Source organism: Panulirus ornatus, chromosome 1 (assembly GCF_036320965.1).
Source record: "Panulirus ornatus isolate Po-2019 chromosome 1, ASM3632096v1, whole genome shotgun sequence".
Taxonomy (NCBI): domain Eukaryota; kingdom Metazoa; phylum Arthropoda; class Malacostraca; order Decapoda; family Palinuridae; genus Panulirus; species Panulirus ornatus.
In genome coordinates, this window is record NC_092224.1 from 73,066,510 (window position 1) to 73,090,928 (window position 24,419).

A 24,419-nucleotide genomic window follows, 5' to 3' on the forward strand; every position below is an offset into this window, starting at 1 on the left:
TCTCTTTCCACATGTTCTTTATCACTCCCAGAATCTTCATCCCCCTCCCTTTCCTGTGACTCACTTCAGTTTACATGGTTCCATTCACTGCTTAGTCCACTCCTAGATATCTAAAACACTTCATTTCCTCCAATTTTTCTCCATTCAAACTTGCATCCCTGCTAACTTTTCTCTTTTCTCCAAGCCCTGCTGAACTTATTAACCTTGCTTTTATTCACATTTACTCTCAACTTTCTCCTATCACACACTTTTTCATACTCAGTCACCAACTACAATTTCCTTCTCAAAGCAGCCCCCAGTGCTGTATCATCAATGAACAACAACTGACTCGCTTCCCAGTCCCTCTCATCCCCAACAGACTGCATACTTACCCCTGGGGATAGGGGAGAAAGAATACTTCCCATGTATTCCCTGTGTGTCATAAAAGGCGACTAAAAGGGAAGGGAGCGGGGGCTGGAAATCCTTCCCTCTCGTTTTTAATTTTCCAAAAGAAGGAACAGAGAAGGGGGCCAAATGAGGATATTCCTTCAAAGGCTCAGTCCTCTGTTCTTAACACTACCTCGCTAACACGGGAAATGGTGAATAGTATTTAAAAAGATATCCCTCACCAGCCAATCCGTATGCAAATTAGACAACCATGGTGACATCACACACACTTGCAACAGACACCTTCACTTGGAACCAATCACTCTCCTCTCTCCTTACTTGCACACATGCCTAACACCCTTGATGAAGTCTTCTCTGCCTCTAGCAGCTTACCTCCCCACACCATATATTCTTAAGACCTTCCACAAAACTTCTCTTCTCTGTCGTATGCCTTCTCTAGATCCATAAATGTTGCATACAAATCCATCTGTTTTTCTAAATATTTCTCACACACATTCCTCAAAGCAAACACCTGATCCACACATCAAATACCACTTCTGAAACCGCACTGCTCCTTCCCTATCTGATGCTCTGTACATGTTTTCATCTCAATCAGTACCCTCCCATATGATTTTCTAGGTGTACTTAATAAACTTATGCCTCTGTAGTTTGAGCATTCACCTTTTATTCAGTGGCACTATCCTTGCATTCCTTTAATTCTCTTGCAATTCACCGTTATCCATGCATACATTGAATATCCTTACAAACCAACTAATCAACAACACAGTCACCCTCTTTCTTAATAAATTCAACTGCAGTACTATCCAAACCCACTGCTTGTCAGATTTCATCTTCCGCAAGGCTTTCGCCAGCTCTTCTCTTTTCACCAAACCTCTCCCCCTGACTATCTCGCTTTGCATACCACCATGACCTAAACACCTTACGTCTGCCACTCTATCTTCAAACACATTAACAATCCTTCTAAATACTCACTCCATCACTACCAGTTATCACTTCCCCTTTTGCTCCCTTCGCTGATGTCCCCACTTCTTCTCTTGTCTTTTGCACATTATTTACCCTCTTCCCTTCTTCTAAAACATCTTTTTATTCTCCCTAAAGTTAATTATTCCTTTTCACCCTAACTCTCATTTGCCTTCTTTTGAACCCCTGCACCTTCCTCTTGACCATCTGCCACTTTCTCATATACATCTCCCAATCATTTGCGCTCTTTCCATGTAAGTGCCATCCAAATGCCCCTCTCTTCTCTTTCACAAGGAACTATACTTCTTCACCTCACAACTCATATGCATCTCTTGCAGAAGCCATTACTGCTTCCCAAAGTACCTGCCATTCCTCACCCATTCCCTTACTTCATTTGCTTTCACCTTTTGCCATTCTACACTCAATCTCTCTTGGTATTTCTTCACGTATCTCCTTTCTAAGCTCACTTACTCTCACCACTGTCTTCCCTGACTTTGTCCCATCTTTTTCAAACCTCTACATACCTTTACCCTCTCCTCCTCAAGGTAGCAATTAGACATCCCACCAGCTGCCCCTTTCAGTGCATTTACATCCAAAAGTCTTTCTTTTACATGCTTGTCAATTAATGCGTAAACATTTAAGGCCCATTGACCATCGCTACTAATCACATATGTTTTTTTATATATTTTTTATTTTATTTTACTTTGTTGCTGTCTCCTGCGTTAGCAAGGCTCAAGGAAACAGACAAAAGAATGGCCCAACCCACCCACATACACATGTTTATACATAAATATCCACACACGCAAATATACATACCTGTACATCTCAACATATACATATATATACACACACAGACATATACATACATACATACACATGCGCATAATTCATACTGTCAGCCTTTATTCATTCCCTCGCCACCCTGCCACACATGAAATAACAACCCCCTCCCCCTGCATGTGTGCGAGGTAGCGCTAGGAAAAGACAACAAAGGCCACATTCGTTCACACTCAGTCTCTAGCTGTCATGTAATAATGCACCGAAACCACAGCTCCCTTTCCACATCCAGGCCCCACAGAACTTTCCATGGTTTATCCCAGACACTTCACATGCCTTGGTTCAATCCATTGACAGCACGTCGACCCCGGTATACCACATCGTTCCAATTCACTCTATTCCTTGCATGCCTTTCACCCTCCTGCATGTTCAGGCCCCAGTCATTCAAAATCTTTTTCACTCCATCCTTCCACCTCCAATTTGGTCTCCCACTTCTCCTCGTTCCCTCCACCTCTGACACATATATCCTCTTGGTCAATCTTTCCTCACTCATTCTCTCCATGTGACCAAACACCCTCTTCTGCTCTCTCAACCACACTCTTTTTATTACCACACATTTCTCTTACCCCATTATTACTTACTCGATCAAACCACCTCACACCACATATTCTCCTCAAACATCTCATTTCCAGCACATATGTATACTTGAATATATCTCATTTTAAGCCAGGTATTCCCAAGCACCAGTTTTTTTTCAGCACAAAAGTCTACAAGTTCTTCATCATTTCCATTCATAATACTGAATACCTCATGTGCACCAATTATACCCTCAACTGCCATATTTACTTACTTTTGCATTTAAACACCCATCACTAATATCCAGTCTTGTGCACCAAAACTGCTGACATACTCATTGAGCTGCTCCCAAAACACTTGACTCTTTTTTTCTTGGCAAAGTGCATAAGCACCAATAATCACCCATCTTCCACCACCCACTTTCAGTTTTACCCTCATCAATCTAGAATTTACTTTCTTACACTCTATCACACAATTCCACCTCTTCTGCTTTAGGAGTAGTGCTACACCTTCTTTATCTCTCGTCATCTTGCCAGCCCCTGAATTTACTCCCAAAACATTTCCAAACCATTCTTCCCCTTTGCCCTTGAACTTCATTTCACTCAGAGCCAAAACATCCAGGTTTCTTTCCTCAGACATGCTACCTATCTGTTATCTCTTCTCATCTTTGTTACATCCACACTCATTCAGACACCCCAATCTGAGCCTTCAAGGAGGATGAACACTTGTGTTTCCTCTTTTAGAAATTGAATTAAGGAAGGAAAGGGTTTCCAGCATTCTGCTTCTGCCCCCTTTAGTTGCCTTTTATGACACACATGGATTATAGAGGTAGAATTCTTTCTCCCCAACATGAATGTGTGTGTGTGATGCACCAAAACCACTGCTCTCTCACGACAGTCAGCCCCACAGACCTATCCATGTTTTATCCCAGATGCTTTACATGCTCTGGTTCAGTCCTTTGACAGCACATCAACCTGAGTAAACTACATAGTCCCAATTCACTCTCTCCCATGCATGCCTTTCACCTGCATGTTCAGGCCCAGATCACTCAAAATCTTTTTCACTGTATCCTTCCATCTCCAGTTTGGCCTCCCTATTCAACTTGGTCACCACCACTTCTGACACACGCATCCTCTTTGTCAGCCTTTCATCGCTCATTCTATCCATATGTCCAAACCATTTCAGCACACCCTCTTCTGCTCTTCCAGCCACACTCTTTTTATTACCTAACTTCTCTCTTACCTTTTCATGATTTACTTGAACAAACTATGTCACACCACATATTGTTGTCAAATATTTCATTTCCAACATATCCAATCTTCTCTGCATAGCCTTGTCCATAGCCCATGCTTCACATCCATATGATATTGTTAGGACTACTATCCCTTCACACTTACCCATTTTTGCCCTTCCAGATAATGTTCTTTATCCATACATTCTTCTGTGTTCCCAGAACCTTCGCCACCTCCCCTACCCTGTGACTCCCTTCCACTTCCATGGTTCAGTTTGCTGCCATATCCACTCCCAGATGTTAAAAACCTCTTCTCCATTTTTTCTTTTCTCGTTTCAGAATCATACCCCATCTTACCTGTTCCTCAACCCTGCTGAATCTAATAATGTAGCTTTTATTCACATTCGCTCTCATCTTTCTCCTTTCACACACACTTCCAAATTCATTCACCAGCTTCTCCAGTTTCTCATTGGAATCTGCCACCAGTACATGTGCCTGAGAAGAAAAATCCTTTCATTCTTCATAAGATTTATACACACCTTTTTCCTGTGAAGTAGATATCTGTTTTAACCTTATTTCTGTGCTTGCCCTCCTGGTCATCCTAGTTATATCTACTTCTGAATGTTAGAGGAATAATTTTCTCTTGATTTAATAGATGTTGACTATAGTTAGAAGTTAGAATTATTTTCTATTTTTATGATATTTGTCTCATTCTTAAATTCATATATAAATTAGAGTTGAACTTATTTGATAGTTGAGCAATATATTCTCTACTAAATGATATTCTGTTTAATGCTTAAGGTGTCCATATTCTCCATTTAGTAATAGAATATTTAAAATTTTAGTGTTTGAAGGACACCTAGTACAGTCATATTACTTTAATACCATTGAAATCCTTTGAAAGTAGGTTAATGTTCTGAGTAATCCAAGGTTTTTCTGGTGATATTTAGTAAGGTTTGCACAGGGCTGATCACCTTTTGTCAAAACTCTAGATTCCCTAAACTAGCTATGCCTCATGTATGGGAAGTTATCACATTAATAAATGAGGGCTTGTTCTTGCAGGGCATAACACTGGATGCAGCCATCTTACATTTATTTATTGAGCAATTCATGGGATTGTTTAGATATATGTCTAATAAATGAGGGCTTGTTCTTGCAGGGCATAACACTGGATGCAGCCATCTTACATTTATTTATTGAGCAATTCATGGGATTGTTTAGATATATGTCAGACAGTGGGGGACAGACAGGAAATGTTTAAAGTGTTATCATCACTGTTAATAATCAGACAAAATCTCCTCCTCTAGGTCTCTTCATATGCTGTGTGTCACTTGCACAACAGGAGTAAGTTTTTCTTTCTTAGGGGACATAAGGTTTGCTGCATGTCCTTCCTCACCCTCTTTCCTTTCCCTTACAGCAGCCAGATTTTAGAAGACAAGATTGGAGAACCGAGTATTTTATTTTATTTCCTATATTTTATTATGAATTGTATCATTCTTATTTTCAGTAGTTTACCTATTACTAGTTTTCGTACTCTGACAGCATTATGTTCTCGAATTAACTTACAGCATTATGTTCTCGAATTAACTTTAAGTATCTCTTTCTTATACTCACCACCTGGTATGGTTTGTCATCTGCCACGAGGATAGTAGATATCAAGTATGGACAGTGCGGGGAGGGAGTTTTACTCTCACAGGGCCCCCCTCTCTTGAACACTCTCTCATATCATACAACCTCTTGAATGTGTGTGTGCTCTCTGCTTTAACCATTTTCTTCAGTTAATATGTTCCAATTATCCACTTCTCTTATACTGTGAAAGTAATTCTTTACACCATTATTCACTAGTTCTTACTTGATTTCATGTCATGTCCTCTGGTTCCTCTTTCCCTACATCAAAGTAGTGTCCACTGTTCACTGGTATCTTTAAAAAAAACAAAAAGGTTGTGATTAGGGAGGGGGCCAAGTGAGAATTTCCCTCTGAGGCTCAATCCTGTTCTTAATGTTACCTCGCTGATGCAAGAAATGCCGAATATGTATGAAAAAAAAAAAAGACTTCAAAGCTATTCTGATCTTTGCCAGCAGACAATTTGTATTTTTAAATATTCTGATATGGATTTCTCACAACAGGTTAGGGATGATGTTTACCCCCAGTTCCCTCTCACACACAATTTTGAAGCATACTTCTGCTCGGCGGTAATAATTTTCACTTTGTCCCATCATTATTACCTTACATTTGCCAGAGTTAAATTTCATCACCCATGTTTCAGACCAACTTTAGGGTTTGTTTAGGTCTTCTTTTAAATTTATGTAATCATTTTTGCTTTTCAATTCCCTCATCACTTTTGAATCCTCTGCAAACATATTCAGAGAGGATTCTATACCTTCAGGCATGTCATTAATGTAGATGAAGAAGAGTAATTGTCCCAGAACTGCACCCTATGGTACCCCACTGGTCACCTCAACCCCTTTGGAAAAGGCTCCTCTGACATGCCTCCTTTGTTTCTTCCCGCTGAGATAATCTTCTGTCCAACAGAGGAGTTTCCCCCTTATTCCTGCTTAGTGATTCAGCTCCATAACCAGCCTCCTGAGTGGTACAGTGTCGAATGCCTTCTGGCAGTCCAGACTTAGTACATCCACCCTTCCCTTATGTTTATGATATGGCTCACTCTCTAGTCAAACCCTAAAAGGCTTGTTACAAAAAGACCTCTCCTTAAAACCATGATGTCTGTCACTCTGGAAATTTCTCCACAGAAAGTCATCCACTTGTTTTGTCATTAGAGAAAAGTCTATTGTCCAAAGCCTGCCCTGGCCTGTGACATTTGCCCTTTTCCATTCCCTTGGTAATTTGCCTCTCTCCAGTGACATCTTGCATAGTAGTAATTCAAATGATCCATCACATTTATATGCACTCCTCTTTAGCACATATGCTGAAATTTCATCGAGACTTTGAGCCTTGTATAGGTTGAGTCCTTTTTCTTGTAAATTTATTTATTTTGCTTTGTTGCTGTCTCCCGCATTAGCGAGGTAGCGCAAGGAAACAGACGAAACAATGGCCCAACCCACCCACATACACATGTATATACACATACACGTCCACACACGCAAATATACATACCTATACATCTCAATGTATACATATATGTACACACACAGACATATACATAATTCATGTACATAATTCATATTGTCTGCCTTTATTCATTCCCATCACCACCGCCACACATGAAATAACAACCCCCTCCCCCCTCGAGTGTGCGAGGTAGCGCTAGGAAAAGACAACAAAGGCCACATTCGTTCACACTCAGTCTCTAGCTAAGCTAGTCATGTAATAATGCATCGAAACCACAGCTCCCTTTCCACATCCAGGCCCCACAGAACTTTCCATGGTTTACCCCAGACGCTTCACATGCCCTAGTTCAATCCATTGACAGTACGTCGACCCCGGTATACCACATCATTCCAATTCATTCTATTCCTTGCACGCCTTTCACCCTCCTGCATGTTCAGGCCCCGATCACTCAAAATCTTTTTCACTCCATCTTTCCACCTCCAATTTGGTCTCCCACTTCTCCTCGTTCCCTCCACCTCTGACACATATATCCTCTTGGTCAATCTTTCCTCACTCATTCTCTCCATGTGACCAAACCATTTCAAAACACCCTCTTCTGCTCTCTCAACCACACTCTTTTTATTACCACACATCTCTCTTACCCTATTATTTCTTACTCGATCAAACCACCTCACACCACATATTGTCCTCAAACATCTCATTTCCAGCACATCCACCCTCCTCTGCGCAACTCTATCCATAGCCCATGCCTCACAACCATAAAACATTGTTGGAACCACTATTCCTTCAGACATACCCATTTTTGCTTTCCGAGATAATGTTCTCAACTTCCACACATTCTTCAACGCTCCCAGAATTTTCGCCCCTCCCCCACCCTATGATTCACTTCCGCTTCCATGGTTTCATCCGCTGCCAAATCCACTTCCAGATATCTAAAACACTTCACTTCCTCCAGTTTTTCTCCATTCAAACTTACCTCCCAATTGACTTGACCCTCAACCCTACTGTACCTAATATCCTTGCTCTTATTCACATTTACTCTCAGCATTCTTCTTTCACACACTTTACCAAACTCAGTCACCAGCTTCTGCAGTTTCTCACATGAATCAGCCACCAGCGCTGTATCATCAGCGAACTACAACTGACTCACTTCCCAAGCTCTCTCATCCACAACAGACTGCATACTTGGCCCTCTTTCCAAAACTCTTGCATTTACCTCCCTAACAACCCCATTCATAAACAAATTAAACAACTATGGAGACATAACACACCCCTGCCGCAAACCTACATTCACTGAGAACCAATCACTTTCCTCTCTTCCTACATGTACACATGCCTTACATCCTCGATAAAAACTTTTCACTGCTTCTAACAACTTGCCTCCCACACCATATATTCTTAATACCTTCCTCTAGCTGTCATGTATAATGCACCAAAACCACAGCTCCCTTTCCACATGCAGACCCCACAAAACTTTCCATGGTTTAACCCAGACGCTTCACATTCCCTGGTTCAATCCATTGACAGCACGTTGACCCCGGTATACCACATCATTCCAATTCACTCTATTCCTTGCTCACCTTTCACCCTCCTGCATGTTCAGGCCCCGATCACTCAAAATCTTTCTCACTCCATCTTTCCACCTCCAATTTGGTCTCCTACTTCTTGTTCCCTCCACCTCTGACACATATATCCTCTTTGTCAATCTTTCCTCACTCATTCTCTCCATGCAACCAAACCATTTCAAAACACCCTCTTGTGCTCTCTCAACCACACTCTTTTTATTACCACACATCTCTCTTACCCTTTCATTACTTACTCGATCAAACCACCTCACACCACATATTGTCCTCAAACATCTCATTTCCAGCACATCCACCCTCCTCTGCACAACTCTATCTATAGCCCACGCCTCGCAACCGTATAACATTGTTGGAACCACTATTTCTTCGAACATACCCATTTTTGCTTTCCATGATAACGTTCTCGACTTCCACTCATTTTTCACCGCTCCCAGAACTTTCGCCCCCTCCCTCACCCTTTGATTCACTTCCGCTTCCATGGTTCCATCTGCTGCCAAATCCACTCCCAGATATCTAAAACACTTCACTTCCTCCAGTTTTTCTCCATTCAAACTTACCTCCCAGTTGACTTGTCCCACAACCCTACTGTACCTAATAACCTTGCTCTTATTCACATTTACTCTCAGCTTACTTCTTTGATACGCTTTACCAAACTCAGTCACCAGCTTCTGCAGTTTCTCACCCGAATCAACCACCAGCACTGTATCATCAGTGAACAACAACTGACACTTCCCAAGCTCTCTTATCCACAACAGACTGCATACTTGCCCCTCTTTCCAAAACTCTTGCATTCACCTCCCTAACAACTCCATCCATAAACAAAATAAACAACATGGAGACATCACGCACCCCTGCCGCAAACCAACATTCACTGAGAACCAATCACTTTCCTCTCTTCCTACACATACACATGCCTTACATCCTCGATAAATACTTTTCACAGCTTCTAACAACTTACCTCCCACACCATATATTCTTAATACCTTCCACAGAGCATCTCTATCAACTCTATCATATGCCTTCTCCAGATCCATAAATGCTACATATAAATCCATTTGCTTATCTAAGTATTTCTCACACTGCTCTTCCCCAATCTGATGCTCTGTACATGCCTTCACCCTCTCAATCAATACCCTCCCATATAATTTACCAGGAATACTCAACAAGCTTATACCTCTGTAATATGAGCACTCACTCTTATCCCCTTTCCCTTTGTAGAATGGCACTATGCAAGCATTCTGCCAGTCCTCAGGCACCTCACCATGAGTCATACATACATTAAATAACCTTACCAACCAGTCAACAATACAGTCACCCCCTTTTTTTTAATAAATTCCACTGCAATACCATCCAAACCATCCAAGCCTTGCCGGCTTTCATCTTCCGCAAAGCTTTTACTACCTCTTCCTGTTTACCAAATCATTCTCCCTAACCCTCTCACTTTGCACACTACCTCAACCAAGACACCTGATATCTGCCACTCTATCATCAAACACATTCAACAAACCTTCAAAATACTCACTCCTCCTCACATCACCACTACTTGTTATCACCTCCCATTAACCCCCTTCACTGATGTTCCCATTTGTTCCCTTGTCTTACACACTCTATTTACCTCCTTCCAAAACATCTTTTTATTCTCCCTAAAATTTAATGATACTCTCTCACCCCAACTCTCATTTGCCCTCTGTTTTGCCTCTTGCACCTTTCTCTTGACCCCCTGCCTCTTTCTTTTATACATCTCCCAGTCATTTGCATTATTTCCCTGCAAAAATCATCCAAATGCCTTTCTCTTCTCCTTCGCTAATAATCTTACTTCTTCGTCCCACCACTCACTACCCTTTGTAATCTCCCCACCTCCCATACTTCTCATGCCACAAGCATTTTTTGCACAAGCCATCACTTCTTCCCTAAATACATCCCATTCCTCCCCCACTCCCCTTACGTCCTATGTTCTCACCTTTTTCCATTCTGTACTCAGTCTCTCCTGGTATTTCCTCACACAAGTCTCCTTCCCAAGCTCACTTACTCTCACCACTCTCTTCACCCCAACATTCTCTCTTCTTTTCTGTTTGATATATGTTATCAGTATTTGAGAGACCAATCTGATGAGCACAAAGGCAAAATTATTAAATTTTTTTATTACAAACCTTTTTTTTATATCAAACATTGTTCTGGCTTATTTGAGCAATTTGGATGACATACACTCCCTCATTCTGACACATTTTGGCTGATTTTGACATATTTCAGGTATTTTTTGTTACACCCTAATCTGTCAATGTCTGCAGAGTCGAATTTGGGATATAAGTCAGTTCAAGAATACAGGGCAGATACATTAGCTATATTATTTTCTTTACCTGCTGTATCATAGATTATTTTCATTCTTTAAGTGATGGTTAGTATGTTATTCATTACAGTGCTGTATATTATTTCCATTATTTATATAAAAGTTTTGTGCATTTTTTTTTTGCCATAGTTCCCTAAACTCCTATAATACTGTAAATTATTTTCTTTTAACACAGTTCTTAATAGGCTCTTAACTACATCATGCACTAAAAATATATTCAAGAGCGCAATATTACAAAATATACTCTTAACAGAAACATGAGCTGTACAGCATTGTAAAGTATACAATGTTTGCAGTACAGGGAGGTGGATGATTGTCTTCTGAAATAAAGCATACATTTTTGCTTGGTGAATGAAACAATAAATTGTGCTGTTCATGTATTTCTTCTATACAGTCGTGTTCCATAGATTCTTACCTAATGCGTATTTGGAAAGAATTTGGGGAAAACTTTTCTGGAATATCCTAGCATCCTGAATAAATGTGGGTGTGGCAGATAGGCTGTCTCTTATTTTCTGTATGTTTTATTTATTTATTATACTTATTCGCTGTCTCCTGCACAAGTGAGGTAGCACAAGGAAACAGATGAGGAATGGCCCAACCCACCCACATACACATGTATATACGTAAATGCCCACACATGCACATATACATACATTTCAATGTACACATACATATACACACATGTACATATTCACATTTGCTGCCTTCACCCATTCCCATTGCCACCCTCCCTACATGAAATAGCATTCCCCTCCCCTTCCTCCTCCTCCAGTGAGGTGTATATTGTATATTATACCTCCAGGGAGGTATGTATTGTATAGTATTTTCATTTGCTTAGATAACATCTTAAGTATTATGTGAAACATTATTTCCATCATTTAAATAATGTTTTGAGTATTGTTTTATGCATTTTTGGCATATGGTCTCAAACCTATAAGTTGCATGGAAACATGTTACACTATAGCACATTAGTGATTCAGCACAAATTTTCGGTACTGGTACCTACCTTGTGTTCTATCCCAAACCATTTGAACTGTAAAGAAATTGTAAAGATGGATTAGTATGGTAAACAACTTCAAACACTTGATTAAAGGGTGTTCAAGTAAGTTGTGATTAATTTGTATACCAAAACTGATGAGAGGTAAATATACAGAACCTTGAGGTCTGAACATCCTACCTTGGCAAGGTCTAGTATTTTTCCCTACTTTCCCATCAAGTGGATACCCTTCAAACTATCATACACTTACCCCGCTTTATGAAAATAAATTTCTTAGATTATGTACCATGACTTATTACAGAAAGAGTCCAGAGAATGGCATGTAAGATAGTACCACATTTCAGAGCTGAGCTACAATGAGACTGGAGAAGAAAATAGAGATGGTCTAATTATAACCTCCAGATTTCTAAAGTAATAGGATTATATTAACCGCAAACAGTTCCTCATGAGAGGTACTGACAGAGTAACCAAAGGTTCTAACAAGAAGCTAATCAGAAAGGACATGAAGAAACTCTTTTTAACATCTTAATGTCGCCAGAAGGACATTTGCATGAGTTTTGTGCCTCATTTTCAAAGCCATACGCCAACTTGGGAGGTGACTGAGATGGTAGTGCATGATAATTTCTCCCCACAATCAGTTACCCTCCAATCATGCCAGTGAGAGCATACTTTCATTAGTTTTCGTAGAAGGAAATTTTAACATGTTAGATTTAGAAGACCAGGCAGAAGATTTTGAAGTATTGAATGATGATGATCTATCTTCAGATCATTGAGTGATTTTATGGATACTCTTCCAGCACTGAAAGTTAACTAGAATTATATAGGAGAAACTTTTTGAGAGTTGCCAGCTTGTCTGACCTTGACAACACTGCTTTTGGCTGGTAATTCTAAAAACATTGTTTTGGTGTTTTGAAAAGATCATCATTGAATCACACTCATAATAGAAATGATTTATTTGTGTAATATAGAAATTTTAAAAATCAGTAATTAATTCTTAGATATATGTTGCAACTCCCCTAACACTCAGGCCATATCTCCCAATTTTAGCTTGTTGTGCTGAAACATCTACAGAACCATTACACTTCATTAGAGTGAAAGTATTGGACAACACATACTTCAACATGCTTTTTCATGATATATGAATATCTTTGAAAATGTAAGGTTAGATACATCTTGTAATCTTGAAAAATGTGAATTTTGGGGGTTGGAAAGGAAAGCTTGAGACTTTTAAGGGTTAATGTGGATCTTTAGAATAAATTAAGTGATTAATCATGATATTAGCTTTGGATGGTATTGCTGTGGAATTTATTTAAAAAGGGGGTGGCTGTGTTGTTGACTGGTTGGTGAGGATATTCAATATATGTATGGTTCATGGTGAAGTGCCTGAGGATTGGCGGAATGCATGCATAGTGCCATTGTAAAAGGTAAAGGGGATAAAGGTGAGTGTTCAAATCACAGAAGAATAAGTCTTTTGAATATTCCTGGGAAATTATATGGGAGGGTATTGATTGAGAGGGTGAAGGCATGTACAGAGCATCAGACTGGGGAGGAGCAGTGTGGTTTCAGAAGTGGTAGAGGATGTGTGGATCAGGTGTTTGCTTTGAAGAATGTATGTGAGAAATACTTAGAAAAGCAGATGAATTTGTATGTCGCATTTATGGATCTGGAGAAGGCATAGAGATGCTCTGTGGAAGGTATTAAGAGTATTTGGTGTGGGAGGTAAGTTGCTAGAAGCAGTGAAAAGTTCTTATTGAGGATGTAAGGCATGTGTATGAGTAGGAGGAGAGGAAAGTGATTGGTTCCCAGTGACTGTCAGTTTGCAGCAGGGGTGTGTGATGTCTCCATGGTTGTTTAATTTGTTTATGGATGGGGATTTTAGGGAGGTGAATGCACGAGTTTTGGAGAGAGGGGCAAGTATGCAGTCTGTTGTGGATGAGAGGGCTTGGAAAGTGAGTCAGTTGTTGTCATTGATGATACAGCGCTGGTGGCTGATTCGTGAGAAACTGCGGAAGTTGGTGACTGAGCTTGGTAAAATGTGTGAAAGAAGAAAGCTGAGAGTAAATGTGAATAAGACCAAGGTTATTAGGTTCAGTAGAGTTGAGGGACAAGTAAATTGGGAGGTAAGTTTGAATGAAGAAAAACTTGAGGAAGTGAAGTGTTTTAGATATCTGGGAGTGGCTTTGGCAGCAGATAGAACTATGGAAGCGGAAGTGAGTCACAGGGTGGGGGAGGGGGCGAAGGTTCTGGGAGCATTGAAGAATGTGTGGAAGGCGAGAACATTATCTCAGAGAGCAAAAATGGGTATGTTTGAAGGAACAGTGGTTCCAACAATGTTATGTGGTTGTGAAGCATGGACAATAGATAGGGTTGTGCAGAGGAGGGTGGATGTGTTGGACATGAGATGTTTGAGGACAGTATGTGGCTTGCGGTGGTTTGATCAAGTAAGTAATGAAAAGGTGAGAGAGATGTTTGTATTAAAAAAAAGAGTGTGGTTGAGAGAGCAGAGGAGGGTGTACTGAAATGGTCACATGGAGAGAATGAGTGAGGAAAGATTAACAAAGGATATATGTGTCAGAAGTTCAGGGAATGAGGAGAAGTGGGAGACCAAATTGGAGGTGGAAGGATGGAGTGAAAAAGATTTTGAGCGATCGGGGCCTGAACATACAGAAGGGTGAAAGGCGAGCAAGGAATAAAGTGAATTGGAACGATGCGGTACACTGGGGTTGACGTGCCGTCAATGGATTGAACCAGGTGCATGTGAAGCATCTGGGGAAAACCATGGAAAGTTTTATGGGGCCTGAATGTGGAAAGGAAGCTGTGGTTTTGGTGCATTACACATGACAGCTAGAGTCTGAGTGTGGATGAATGTGGCCTTTTTGTTCTTTCCTAGCACTACCTCACGCACACGCGGGGGGAGGGGGTGCCATTTCATGTGTGGCGGCGGAAATGGATGAAGGCAGCATGTATGTGTATGTGCATGTGTATATATGTATATGTCTGTGTATTTATATCTACGTATATGTTGAAATGTATAGATATGTATATGTGCGTGTGTGGGCGTTTATGAATATACATGTGTATGTGGGTGGGTTGGGCCATTCTTTCCTCTGTTTCTTTGCGCTACCCTGCTAATGTGGGAGACAGCGACACAAAATGAATATAATAAAAATTAGCTTTTTACAAATGTTTGAAAACCTACATTATAATAAAGTTCAAGAGATGGGGCCACACAAGTGTAGAACTCTCTCCTCATTCTGTACAAATAGGTGTAGATAATAACACCAAATTGATACTTCCAAAAGTCAGTATGAAGGTTCTGAATCTTAACATTAGCTCTGCAGAAAGAATATTTTTAAAGATATCCTAGAAGAGATAGAAGTACACAGGGGTAACTTGAACTAGTTCCTCTTTTTAGTGATCAAGAAAGTAGTAAAATATAACTTGTGGAGTGAGCCACACAGTGTAGGGAAGGTTGGTATATCATAGTCCTTAAGGTAGGAGTAACAGCTTTGTGAATGATTATTTCTATGCTCAGAATTTTTCATGCAACTCTCCAGGACACATCATACTTATATTTTTTGCATGCATTTAATGTGACAGTAACTTTATTCGTGGTTTATCCACCTCGTCAACTAAATTATGACTTGGGTGAAGACTACATGATAGGACAGCTGGTGATGGGATGGCTCAAAAATAAGATATTTATTAGATATAATTAAGCTACCCTAGTTAAGTGCTAGAAAAGACAGGCTTTGTAGTGAGTTATTGAATGATTGCTTGACAAAATTTTAACTGTTTTATAGTAATGGTTTACATTTTTATGATATGCTTCCATATGTAGTAATGGTCAACCAGGTGTCAGCAAATGAGAATTTGATGTCTTATAAGATAACAGTCCAAGAGTAGTTAGTAATGGCTTAGGTATATAAAACATCAAATTGATTTTCAGTGTTTTCTGGAATATAAAAAGCAGTCCTATATCTGGTCTTGGTTGAGGTGGTGTGCAAAGTGAGAGGGTTAGGGAAAATGATTTGGTAAACAGAGAAGAGGTAGTAAAAGCTTTGCGGAAGATGAAAGCCGGCAAGGCAGCAGGTTTGGATGGTATTGCAGTGGAATTTATTAAAAAAGGGGGTGACTGTATTGTTGACTGGTTGGTAAGGTTATTTAATGTATGTATGACTCATGGTGAGGTGCCTCAGGATTGGCGGAATGCATGCATAGTGCCATTGTACAAAGGCAAAGGGGATAAGGGTGAGTGCTCAAATTACAGAGGTATAAGTTTGTTGAGTATTCCTGGTAAATTATATGGAAGGGTATTGATTGAGAGGGTGAAGGCATGTACAGAGCATCAGATTGGGGAAGAGCAGTGTGGTTTCAGAAGTGGTATGGGATGTGTGGATCAGGTGTTTGCTTTGAAGAATGTATGTGAGAAATACTTAGAAAAGCAAATGGATTTGTATGTAGCATTTATGGATCTGGAGAAGGCATATGATAGAGTTGATAGAGATGCTCTGTGGAAGGTATTAAGAATATATGGTGTGGGAGGCAAGTTGTTAGAAGCAGTGAAAAGTTTTTATCGAGGATGTAAGGCATGTGTACGTGTAGGAAGAGAGGAAAGTGATTGGTTCTCAGTGAATGTAGGTTTGCGGCAGGGGTGTGTGATGTCTCCATGGTTGTTCAATTTGTTTATGGATGGGGTTGTTAGGGAGGTGAATGCAAGAGTTTTGGAAAGAGGGGCAAGTATGAAGTCTGTTGTGGATGAGAGACCTTGGGAAGTTGTTGTTCGCTGATGATACAGCGCTGGTGGCTGATTCATGTGAGAAACTGCAGAAGCTGGTGACTGAGTTTAGTAAAGTGTGTGAAAGAAGAAAGTTAAGAGTAAATGTGAATAAGAGCAAGGTTATTAGGTACAGTAGGGTTGAGGGCCAAGTCAATTGGGAGGTAAGTGTGAATGGAGAAAAACTGGAGGAAGTAAAGTGTTTTAGATATCTGGGAGTGGATCTGGCAGTGGATGGAACCATGGAAGCGGAAGTGAATCATAGGGTGGGGGAGGGGGCGAAAATCCTGAGAGCCTTGAAGAATGTGTGGAAGTCGAGAACATTATCTCGGAAAGCAAAAATGGGTATGTTTGAAGGAATAGTGGTTCCAACAATGTTGTATGGTTGCGAGGCGTGGGCTGTGGATAGAGTTGTACGCAGGAGGGTGGATGTGCTGGAAATGAGATGTTTGAGGACAATGTGTGGTGTGAGGTGGTTTGATCGAGTAAGTAATGTAAGGGTGAGAGAGATGTGTGGAAATAAAAAGAGCGTGGTTGAGAGAGCAGAAAAGGGTGTTTTGAAATGGTTTGGGCACATGGAGAGAATGAGTGAGGAAAGATTGACCAAGAGGATATATGTGTCAGAGGTGGAGGGAACGAGGAGAAGTGGGAGACCAAATTGGAGGTGGAAAGATGGAGTGAAAAAGATTTTGAGTGATCGGGGCCTGAACATGCAGGAGGGTGAAAGGCGTGCAAGGAATAGAGTGAATTGGATCGATGTGGTATACCGGGGTTGACGTGCTATCAGTGGATTGAATCAGGGCATGTGAAGCGTCTGGGGTAAACCTTGGAAAGTTGTGTGGGGCCTGGATGTGGAAAGGGAGCTGTGGTTTCAGGCATTATTGCATGACAGCTAGAGACTGAGTGTGAACGAACGGGGCCTTTGTTGTCTTTTCCTAGCGCTACCTCTCACACATGAGGGGGGAGGGGGATGGTATTCCATGTGTGGTGAGGTGGCGATGGGAATGAATAAAGGCAGACAGTGTGAATTGTGTGCATTGGTATATATGTATGTGTCTGTGTGTGTATATATATGTGTACACTGAGATGTATAGGTATGTATATTTGCGTGTGTGGACATGTATGTATATACATGTGTAAGGGGGTGGGTTGGGCCATTTCTTTCGTCTGTTTCCTTGCGCTACCTCGCAAACGCGGGAGACAGCGACAAAGCAAAATAATAATAATAATAATAATGATAATAAAAAAAGCAGTCATTAAGATTTTAAAGTTGCTAATTGAACTTTCGTTATATCCATATAGAATGAATTTTTATAGGTACATTTATATAGATTTCCTTCATAAAGAAGGAAATGTCAGAAAATTTTGTTGGGCACAAAAGTTAACAAAAGAAACTTTTAAAGACTTAGCAGCTATTTATACATGATTTTGCAGTATAAAAAGGCTAGTTTTTATAGATGCTGGAGAAGAGGTATGTATTTTATCTCTTGTCATTCTACCACAGCCGAACACATTCAAAAACCCAGTCTACGACAGTCTGTACAGCGCGGAAGCTGCAGCATCCATCACTCAGGAGGAGAAGACTGGTTTGCTACAATTGGACCCCCTGGGCGCCCAAGACACAAGCCGACCCAATGGGTCGAAATCTTAACCCCGGCTCCTCCACCCAGTCTTCATCTTCCACAGAAACATAATTCTGCAACTTATATGGACATTTAAAGGACACAATGTACTTGATATGCAAGTGATGGGTACAAAGCTCAACAAATAGGTAGAAAATTGATTAACAGTCAACCAACACTATAATGAATCCAGATATGTTTTCAATTGTTTGTTGTCTGATTAACAGCTGTACAATATACCATCCATACATATTCGTGTGATAAATGACTCCTGCCAACATTTTTGATCTATAACAAACTTTGTAGCCAGAAATTGTTGGTGTAGTATAACTTTTAGCCATATCCATAGGTGAATATGAATTTATTTAATTTTTTAGAAGTTTGGACAATATTTTGTAAGGAAAATTTGATAGTTCACAGGTCATTGCAAATTAAACTCTTTTATGAAGACAAGCTTAAATTGTCAGTCAAATTAAGCCTTGACTGCTCCTGTTTTAATTTATATAAAGAGAGGCTGCTCAAGTAATGTAAATACATCAGAATTGAAGTTATTGTGGATTTGGTGATCAGTGGTGCAAACTTGCTCGAAAATATTTATTACATGATATTTGTTACAAGTGACTTGGAAACTCCTATTTATGTACTAAATTTGTCACTAGTAATGGAATTTGGATTTGTTTTTACATGCACAAATTCTTCATTAAGAATGATAAAGTTACAATTTCAAGGCACATATCTTGATTTATATGTTTACCCATGGTGTTTGATGTCTAGGAGGTATTATACTATAAATATAGTACCCAGCTAGTCCTTATTATCTTAGGATGATGTAAATAGTCCACTTACTTTTAGGACACTGTGAATCAAATTGTGGTTTACCTCCACATACATACTATGGTTTTGATTTATACTAATTTCATAAGAGTTAAGATAATATTTTTGCACTTCTATATTCAACAACCAAGCTAGAGGGGCTTGAGATATATACAAGCTAGAGGGGCTTGAGATTATATTATTTGTGCTCAGTATTTTAGTTAATTTGATACAATTTGTTACCTTGATGTAGCAGGTGATACAGGTAGTTACATTGATGTAGCTGGCTGGTGCATGTAGTTATACTGATGTAGCTGGCTAATGCAGGTAGTTACACTGATGTAGCTGGCTGGTGCATGTAGTTACACTGATGTAGCTGGCTGGTGCAGGTAGTTACACTGATGTAGCTGGCTAATGCAGGTAGTTACACTGATGTAGCTGGCTGATGCATGTAGTTACATTGATGTAGCTGGTTGTTGCAGGTAGTTACACTGATGTAGCTGGCTGATGCTGTTGTTACATTGATGTAGCTGGCTGGTGCAGGTAGTTACATTGATATAGCTGGCTGATGCAAGTAGTTACATTGATGTAGATGGCTGGTGCGGGAAGTTATGTTGATATAGATGGCTGATGCAGGTAATTACATTGATGTAGCTGGCTGATGCAGGTATTTACCTTGATGTTTTTGGTTAATGCAGGTAATTACATTGATGTAGCTGGCTGATGCAGGGAGTCACACTGATGTAGCTCGCTGGAGCAGGTAGTTACATTGATGTGGTTGGCTGATGCAGGTAGATACACTGATGTAGCTGGCTGATGCATGTAGTTACACTGATGTAGCTTGGCTGGTGCAGATGGTTACCTTGATGTAACTGGCAGATGCAGGTAGTTACACTGATGTAGATGGCTGCTGCGGGAAGTTATACTGATGTAGATGGCAGATGCAGGTAATTACACTGATGTAGCTGGCTGATGCAGGTAGTTACATTGATGTAGTTGGCTGATGCAGGTGGTTACATTGATGTAGCTGGCTGGTGCAGGTAGTTACACTGATGTAGCTAGCTGATGCAGGTAGTTACACTGATGTAGTTGGCTGATGCAGGTAGTTATTTGATGTAGCTGGCTGATGCAGTTATTTACCATGATGTTGTTGGCTGATGCAGGTAGTTACAGTGATGTAGCTGGCTGATGCAGGTAATTACCTTGATGTTGGCTGATGCAGGTAATTACACTGATGTAACTGGCTGGTGCAGTTAGTTACATTGATGTAGCTGGCTGATGCAGGTATTTACCTTGATGATGTTGGCTGATGCAGGTAGATATATTGATGTAGCTGGCTGATGCAGGTAGTTACTTGATGTAGCTGGCTAGTACAGGTAGTTCCATTGATGTATCTGGCTGATGCAGGTAGTTACACTGATGTAGCTGGCTGATGCAGGTAGTTAGATTGATGTACCTGGCTGTTGCAGGTAGATACATTGATGGAGCTGATTAACGTCATTAGTTATGCTGAAGCACCTGGCTAATGCAGGTAGTTACCCTGATGTAATTGACTGTTGTAAGTAGTCACATTAATGTGTCTGGTTGATGCAGGTGATTACATTGATTTAGCTGCCAATACAGGTAGTTATATTGGTGTAGATGGTTGATGAAAATAGGTATGCTGAAGTACCTGGCTAATGAAGGTAGTTACATTGATGTAGCTGGCTGATGAAAGTAGTTACTTGATGTAGCTGGCTGATGCAGTTAGTTACATTGATGTAGCTAGCTGATGCAGTTAGTTACATTAATATAGCTGGCTAATCAAAATATTGGTCTTTTACTTTTGACTAGTTGGTTTTATCCATGCAGTTTTTTACTGATGAGTAAACAAATGATGATTACTATTTTCTTAAAAAATAGATTCTTTAAAATGCATTGGTTGTGCAGCCATCGTAGCTCAATCTTGGACTTTTTTTTCATTCATTGCTCTATCATGAAAATTTGTTTCTAGTTTTTATTTGGGTAAAGTGTTCAAAAGTGTACAGGAAAATTTATTACCTCTGGGATGATTAATGTATTAGTAGCTGATAAGTTTATTTATGATTATATATATGTCCATGTTGAAAAATATGTTTAGGGTACAGAGTGGAAGCATATTCACAAATCTATATAAAGAAACTGAGCATCAAAATCAAATGAAGCAGAAGCGAAATCTCCATTAGAGATTTTGTTCATAGGTAAGCCATCACACCACAGTTTGGAAGAGATTTTCCAATTAAGACCAACTCAACTTGTGATAATTATTTCTGAATATGACAAGTTGTGAAAGTGTTACATTTTTAATTGTTACATGGCAAGATTAGTGTGATTCCTTATCCATTATGAAATACTTTTGATGTCTTTTAGAATTCAAAAATGGCAAAACAAAATGTAATGCATTGTAAAGGTTTCTTGATTGTCTTTCACACCTTAATGTTTTCACTGACATCTCCCAAAGATATATAGAAGCTCAAATTTTATGAACATTATTGGGATCTTTACTGATTTTTTTTATATATATTTGGAGCTTTATCCTAATTTATTTAATTTTTGTAGGTTTTTCTATATTTTCAGTTTCTCATTGCATTTGCATGGTGCCATAGTTTGCACTTAATGTGCAAAAAATACAGTTATTCAATATAATTGTGTTGTAAATATTTAATAAACAAAAGCTTTAAAATCCATAGTACAGATATCAGTAGAATATTATTATTTTGTGGTCTAAATTTTCATTTCTACTTTTGATAACCATATTTGTAACAGTCTGAATGTAGCTGTTCTTTTATCACATTAACATTAGTCTTCAAATTTAGCTTCTTCTGAGTAATTTTTAAAGACAAAGGCAATTCCAGTTTTATTAACTCATTGACTGTGGCTACTTAAAATATTTAGCATCCCCAATTTAGCATTTTTTGTTTCAGGAATTTAAAATGAATCTGCAATTTTTCTGTCTACTCAAAAGACCTTTTTTTTTAATCTTTTCAATGGGCAATTCATTTTTTGGCCAGTTCCAAAAAAAAAATTATCCCCCAGAAGATAAAGGTATGAATTTGCCCTATTGTTTAACTTTTTCAGTGTTGGAAGAAACTTTTCTATGAGTAATATTTTTTGAAAACTATATTGAAAAGTGGAGAAAATGTAGAATTTAAAGGAATGTGTTCTTCAGTAAATTGCATAAATGTAGGCAAAACTAAATAAGAGGGCAAAATCATTTCAAAATATAGGATATGTATTTAGATAATATCCAAGATAGAAAATTGTCTTTATATAGATTCTATGTGTGTTCCTGCAAAGTTGGCAATTTTTTAATGAAAAATAAAAGTCCTTATTTTTCCAAGAATTTTATTAAAATAGCTAATGTCGCTGTACATTATGGTAATCGCATCCAAAATGCTTTATAAACAAATGTTCAAACACTATTCTTTAAAAAAATCATTCAAAACCCCGTGTATGATAGTTATTATTATTTTTTTATTATTTTGCTTTGTCGCTGTCTCCCACGTTAGCGAGGTAGTGCAAGGAAACAGACGAAAGAAATGGCCCAACCCACCCACATACACATGTATATACATACACGTCCACACACGCAAAATATATACCTATACATCTCAATGTACACATATATATTCACACACAGACATATACATATATACACATGTACATAACTCATACTGTCTGCCTTTATTTATTCCCATTGCCACCTCGCCACACATGGAATAACAACCCCCTCCCCCCGTCAAGTGTGCGAGGTAGCGCTAGGGAAAGACAACAAAGGCCCCATTCGTTCACACTCAGTCTCTAGCTGTCATGTAATAATGCACCGAAACCACAGCTCCCTTTCCCCATCCAGGCCCCACAGCACTTTCCATGGTTTACCCCAGACGCTTCACATGCCCTGGTTCAATCCATTGACAGCACATCGACCCCGGTATACCACATCGTTCCAATTCACTTTATTCCTTGCACGCCTTTCACCCTCCTGCATGTTCAGGCCCCGATCACTCAAAATCTTTTTCACTCCATCTTTCCACCTCCAATTTGGTCTCCCACTTCTCCTCGTTCCCTCCACCTCTGACACATATATCCTCCTGGTCAATCTTTCCTCACTCATTCTCTCCATGTGACCAAACCATTTCCAAACACCCTCTTCTGCTCTCTCAACCACACTCTTTTTATTTCCACACATCTCCCTTACCCTTACATTACTTACTCGATCAAACCACCTCACACCACATATTGTCCTCAAACATCTCATTTCCAGCACATCAACCCTCCTGCACACAACTCTATCCATAGCCCACACCTCACAACCATACAACATTGTTGGAACCACTATTCCTTCAAACATACCCATTTTTGCTTTCCGAGATAATGTTCTCGACTTCCAAACATTCTTCAAGGCTCCCAGAATTTTCGCCCCCTCCCCCACCCTATGATTCACTTCCGCTTCCAAGGTTCCATCCGCTGCCAGATCCACTCCCAGATATCTAAAACACTTTACTTCCTCCAGTTCTTCTCCATTCCAACTTACCTCCCAATTGACTTGACCCTCAACCCTACTGTACCTAATAACCTTGCTCTTATTCACATTTACTCTTAACTTTCTTCTTTCACACACTTTACCAAACTCAGTCACCAGCTTCTGCAGTTTCTCACATGAATCAGCCACCAGCGCTGTATCATCAGCAAACAACAACTGACTCACTTCCCAAGCTCTCTCATCCACAACAGACTGCAGACTTGCCCCTCTTTCCAAAACTCTTGCATTCACCTCCCTAACAACCCCATCCATAAACAAATTAAACAACCATGGAGACATCACACACCCCTGCCGCAAACCTACATTCACTGAGAACCAATCACTTTCCTCTCTTCCTACACGTACACATGCCTTACATCCTCGATAAAAACTTTTCACTGCTTCTAACAACTTGCCTCCCACACCATATATTCTTAATACCTTCCACAGAGCATCTCTATCAACTCTATCATATGCCTTCTCCCGATCCATAAATGCTACATACAAATCCATTTGCTTTTCTAAGTATTTCTCACATACATTCTTCAAAGCAAACACCTGATCCACTCACCCTCTACCACTTCTGAAACCACACTACTCTTCCCCAATCTGATGCTCTGTACATGCCTTCACCCTCTCAATCAATACCCTCCCATATAATTTACCAGGAATACTCAACAAACTTATACCTCTGTAATTTGAGCACTCACTCTTATCCCCTTTGCCTTTGTACAAAGGC

The 24,419-nt window shown here is 39.7% G+C and overlaps 1 protein-coding gene across 1 annotated transcript in view; it reads left to right on the forward strand.

The window, feature by feature from the left end:
- The window catches only part of LRP1 (LDL receptor protein 1), a 1,167,923-nt gene extending 1,145,430 nt beyond the window's left edge, over positions 1-22,493 (forward strand). Inside the window, exon 79 of the mRNA XM_071663699.1 lies at positions 18,210-22,493. Within this exon, the coding sequence (XP_071519800.1) occupies positions 18,210-18,356 (147 nt within the window). The 3' untranslated portion in view covers positions 18,357-22,493. The remainder of the gene's footprint in view (positions 1-18,209) is intronic.
- Positions 22,494-24,419: the final 1,926 nt, after the last annotated feature.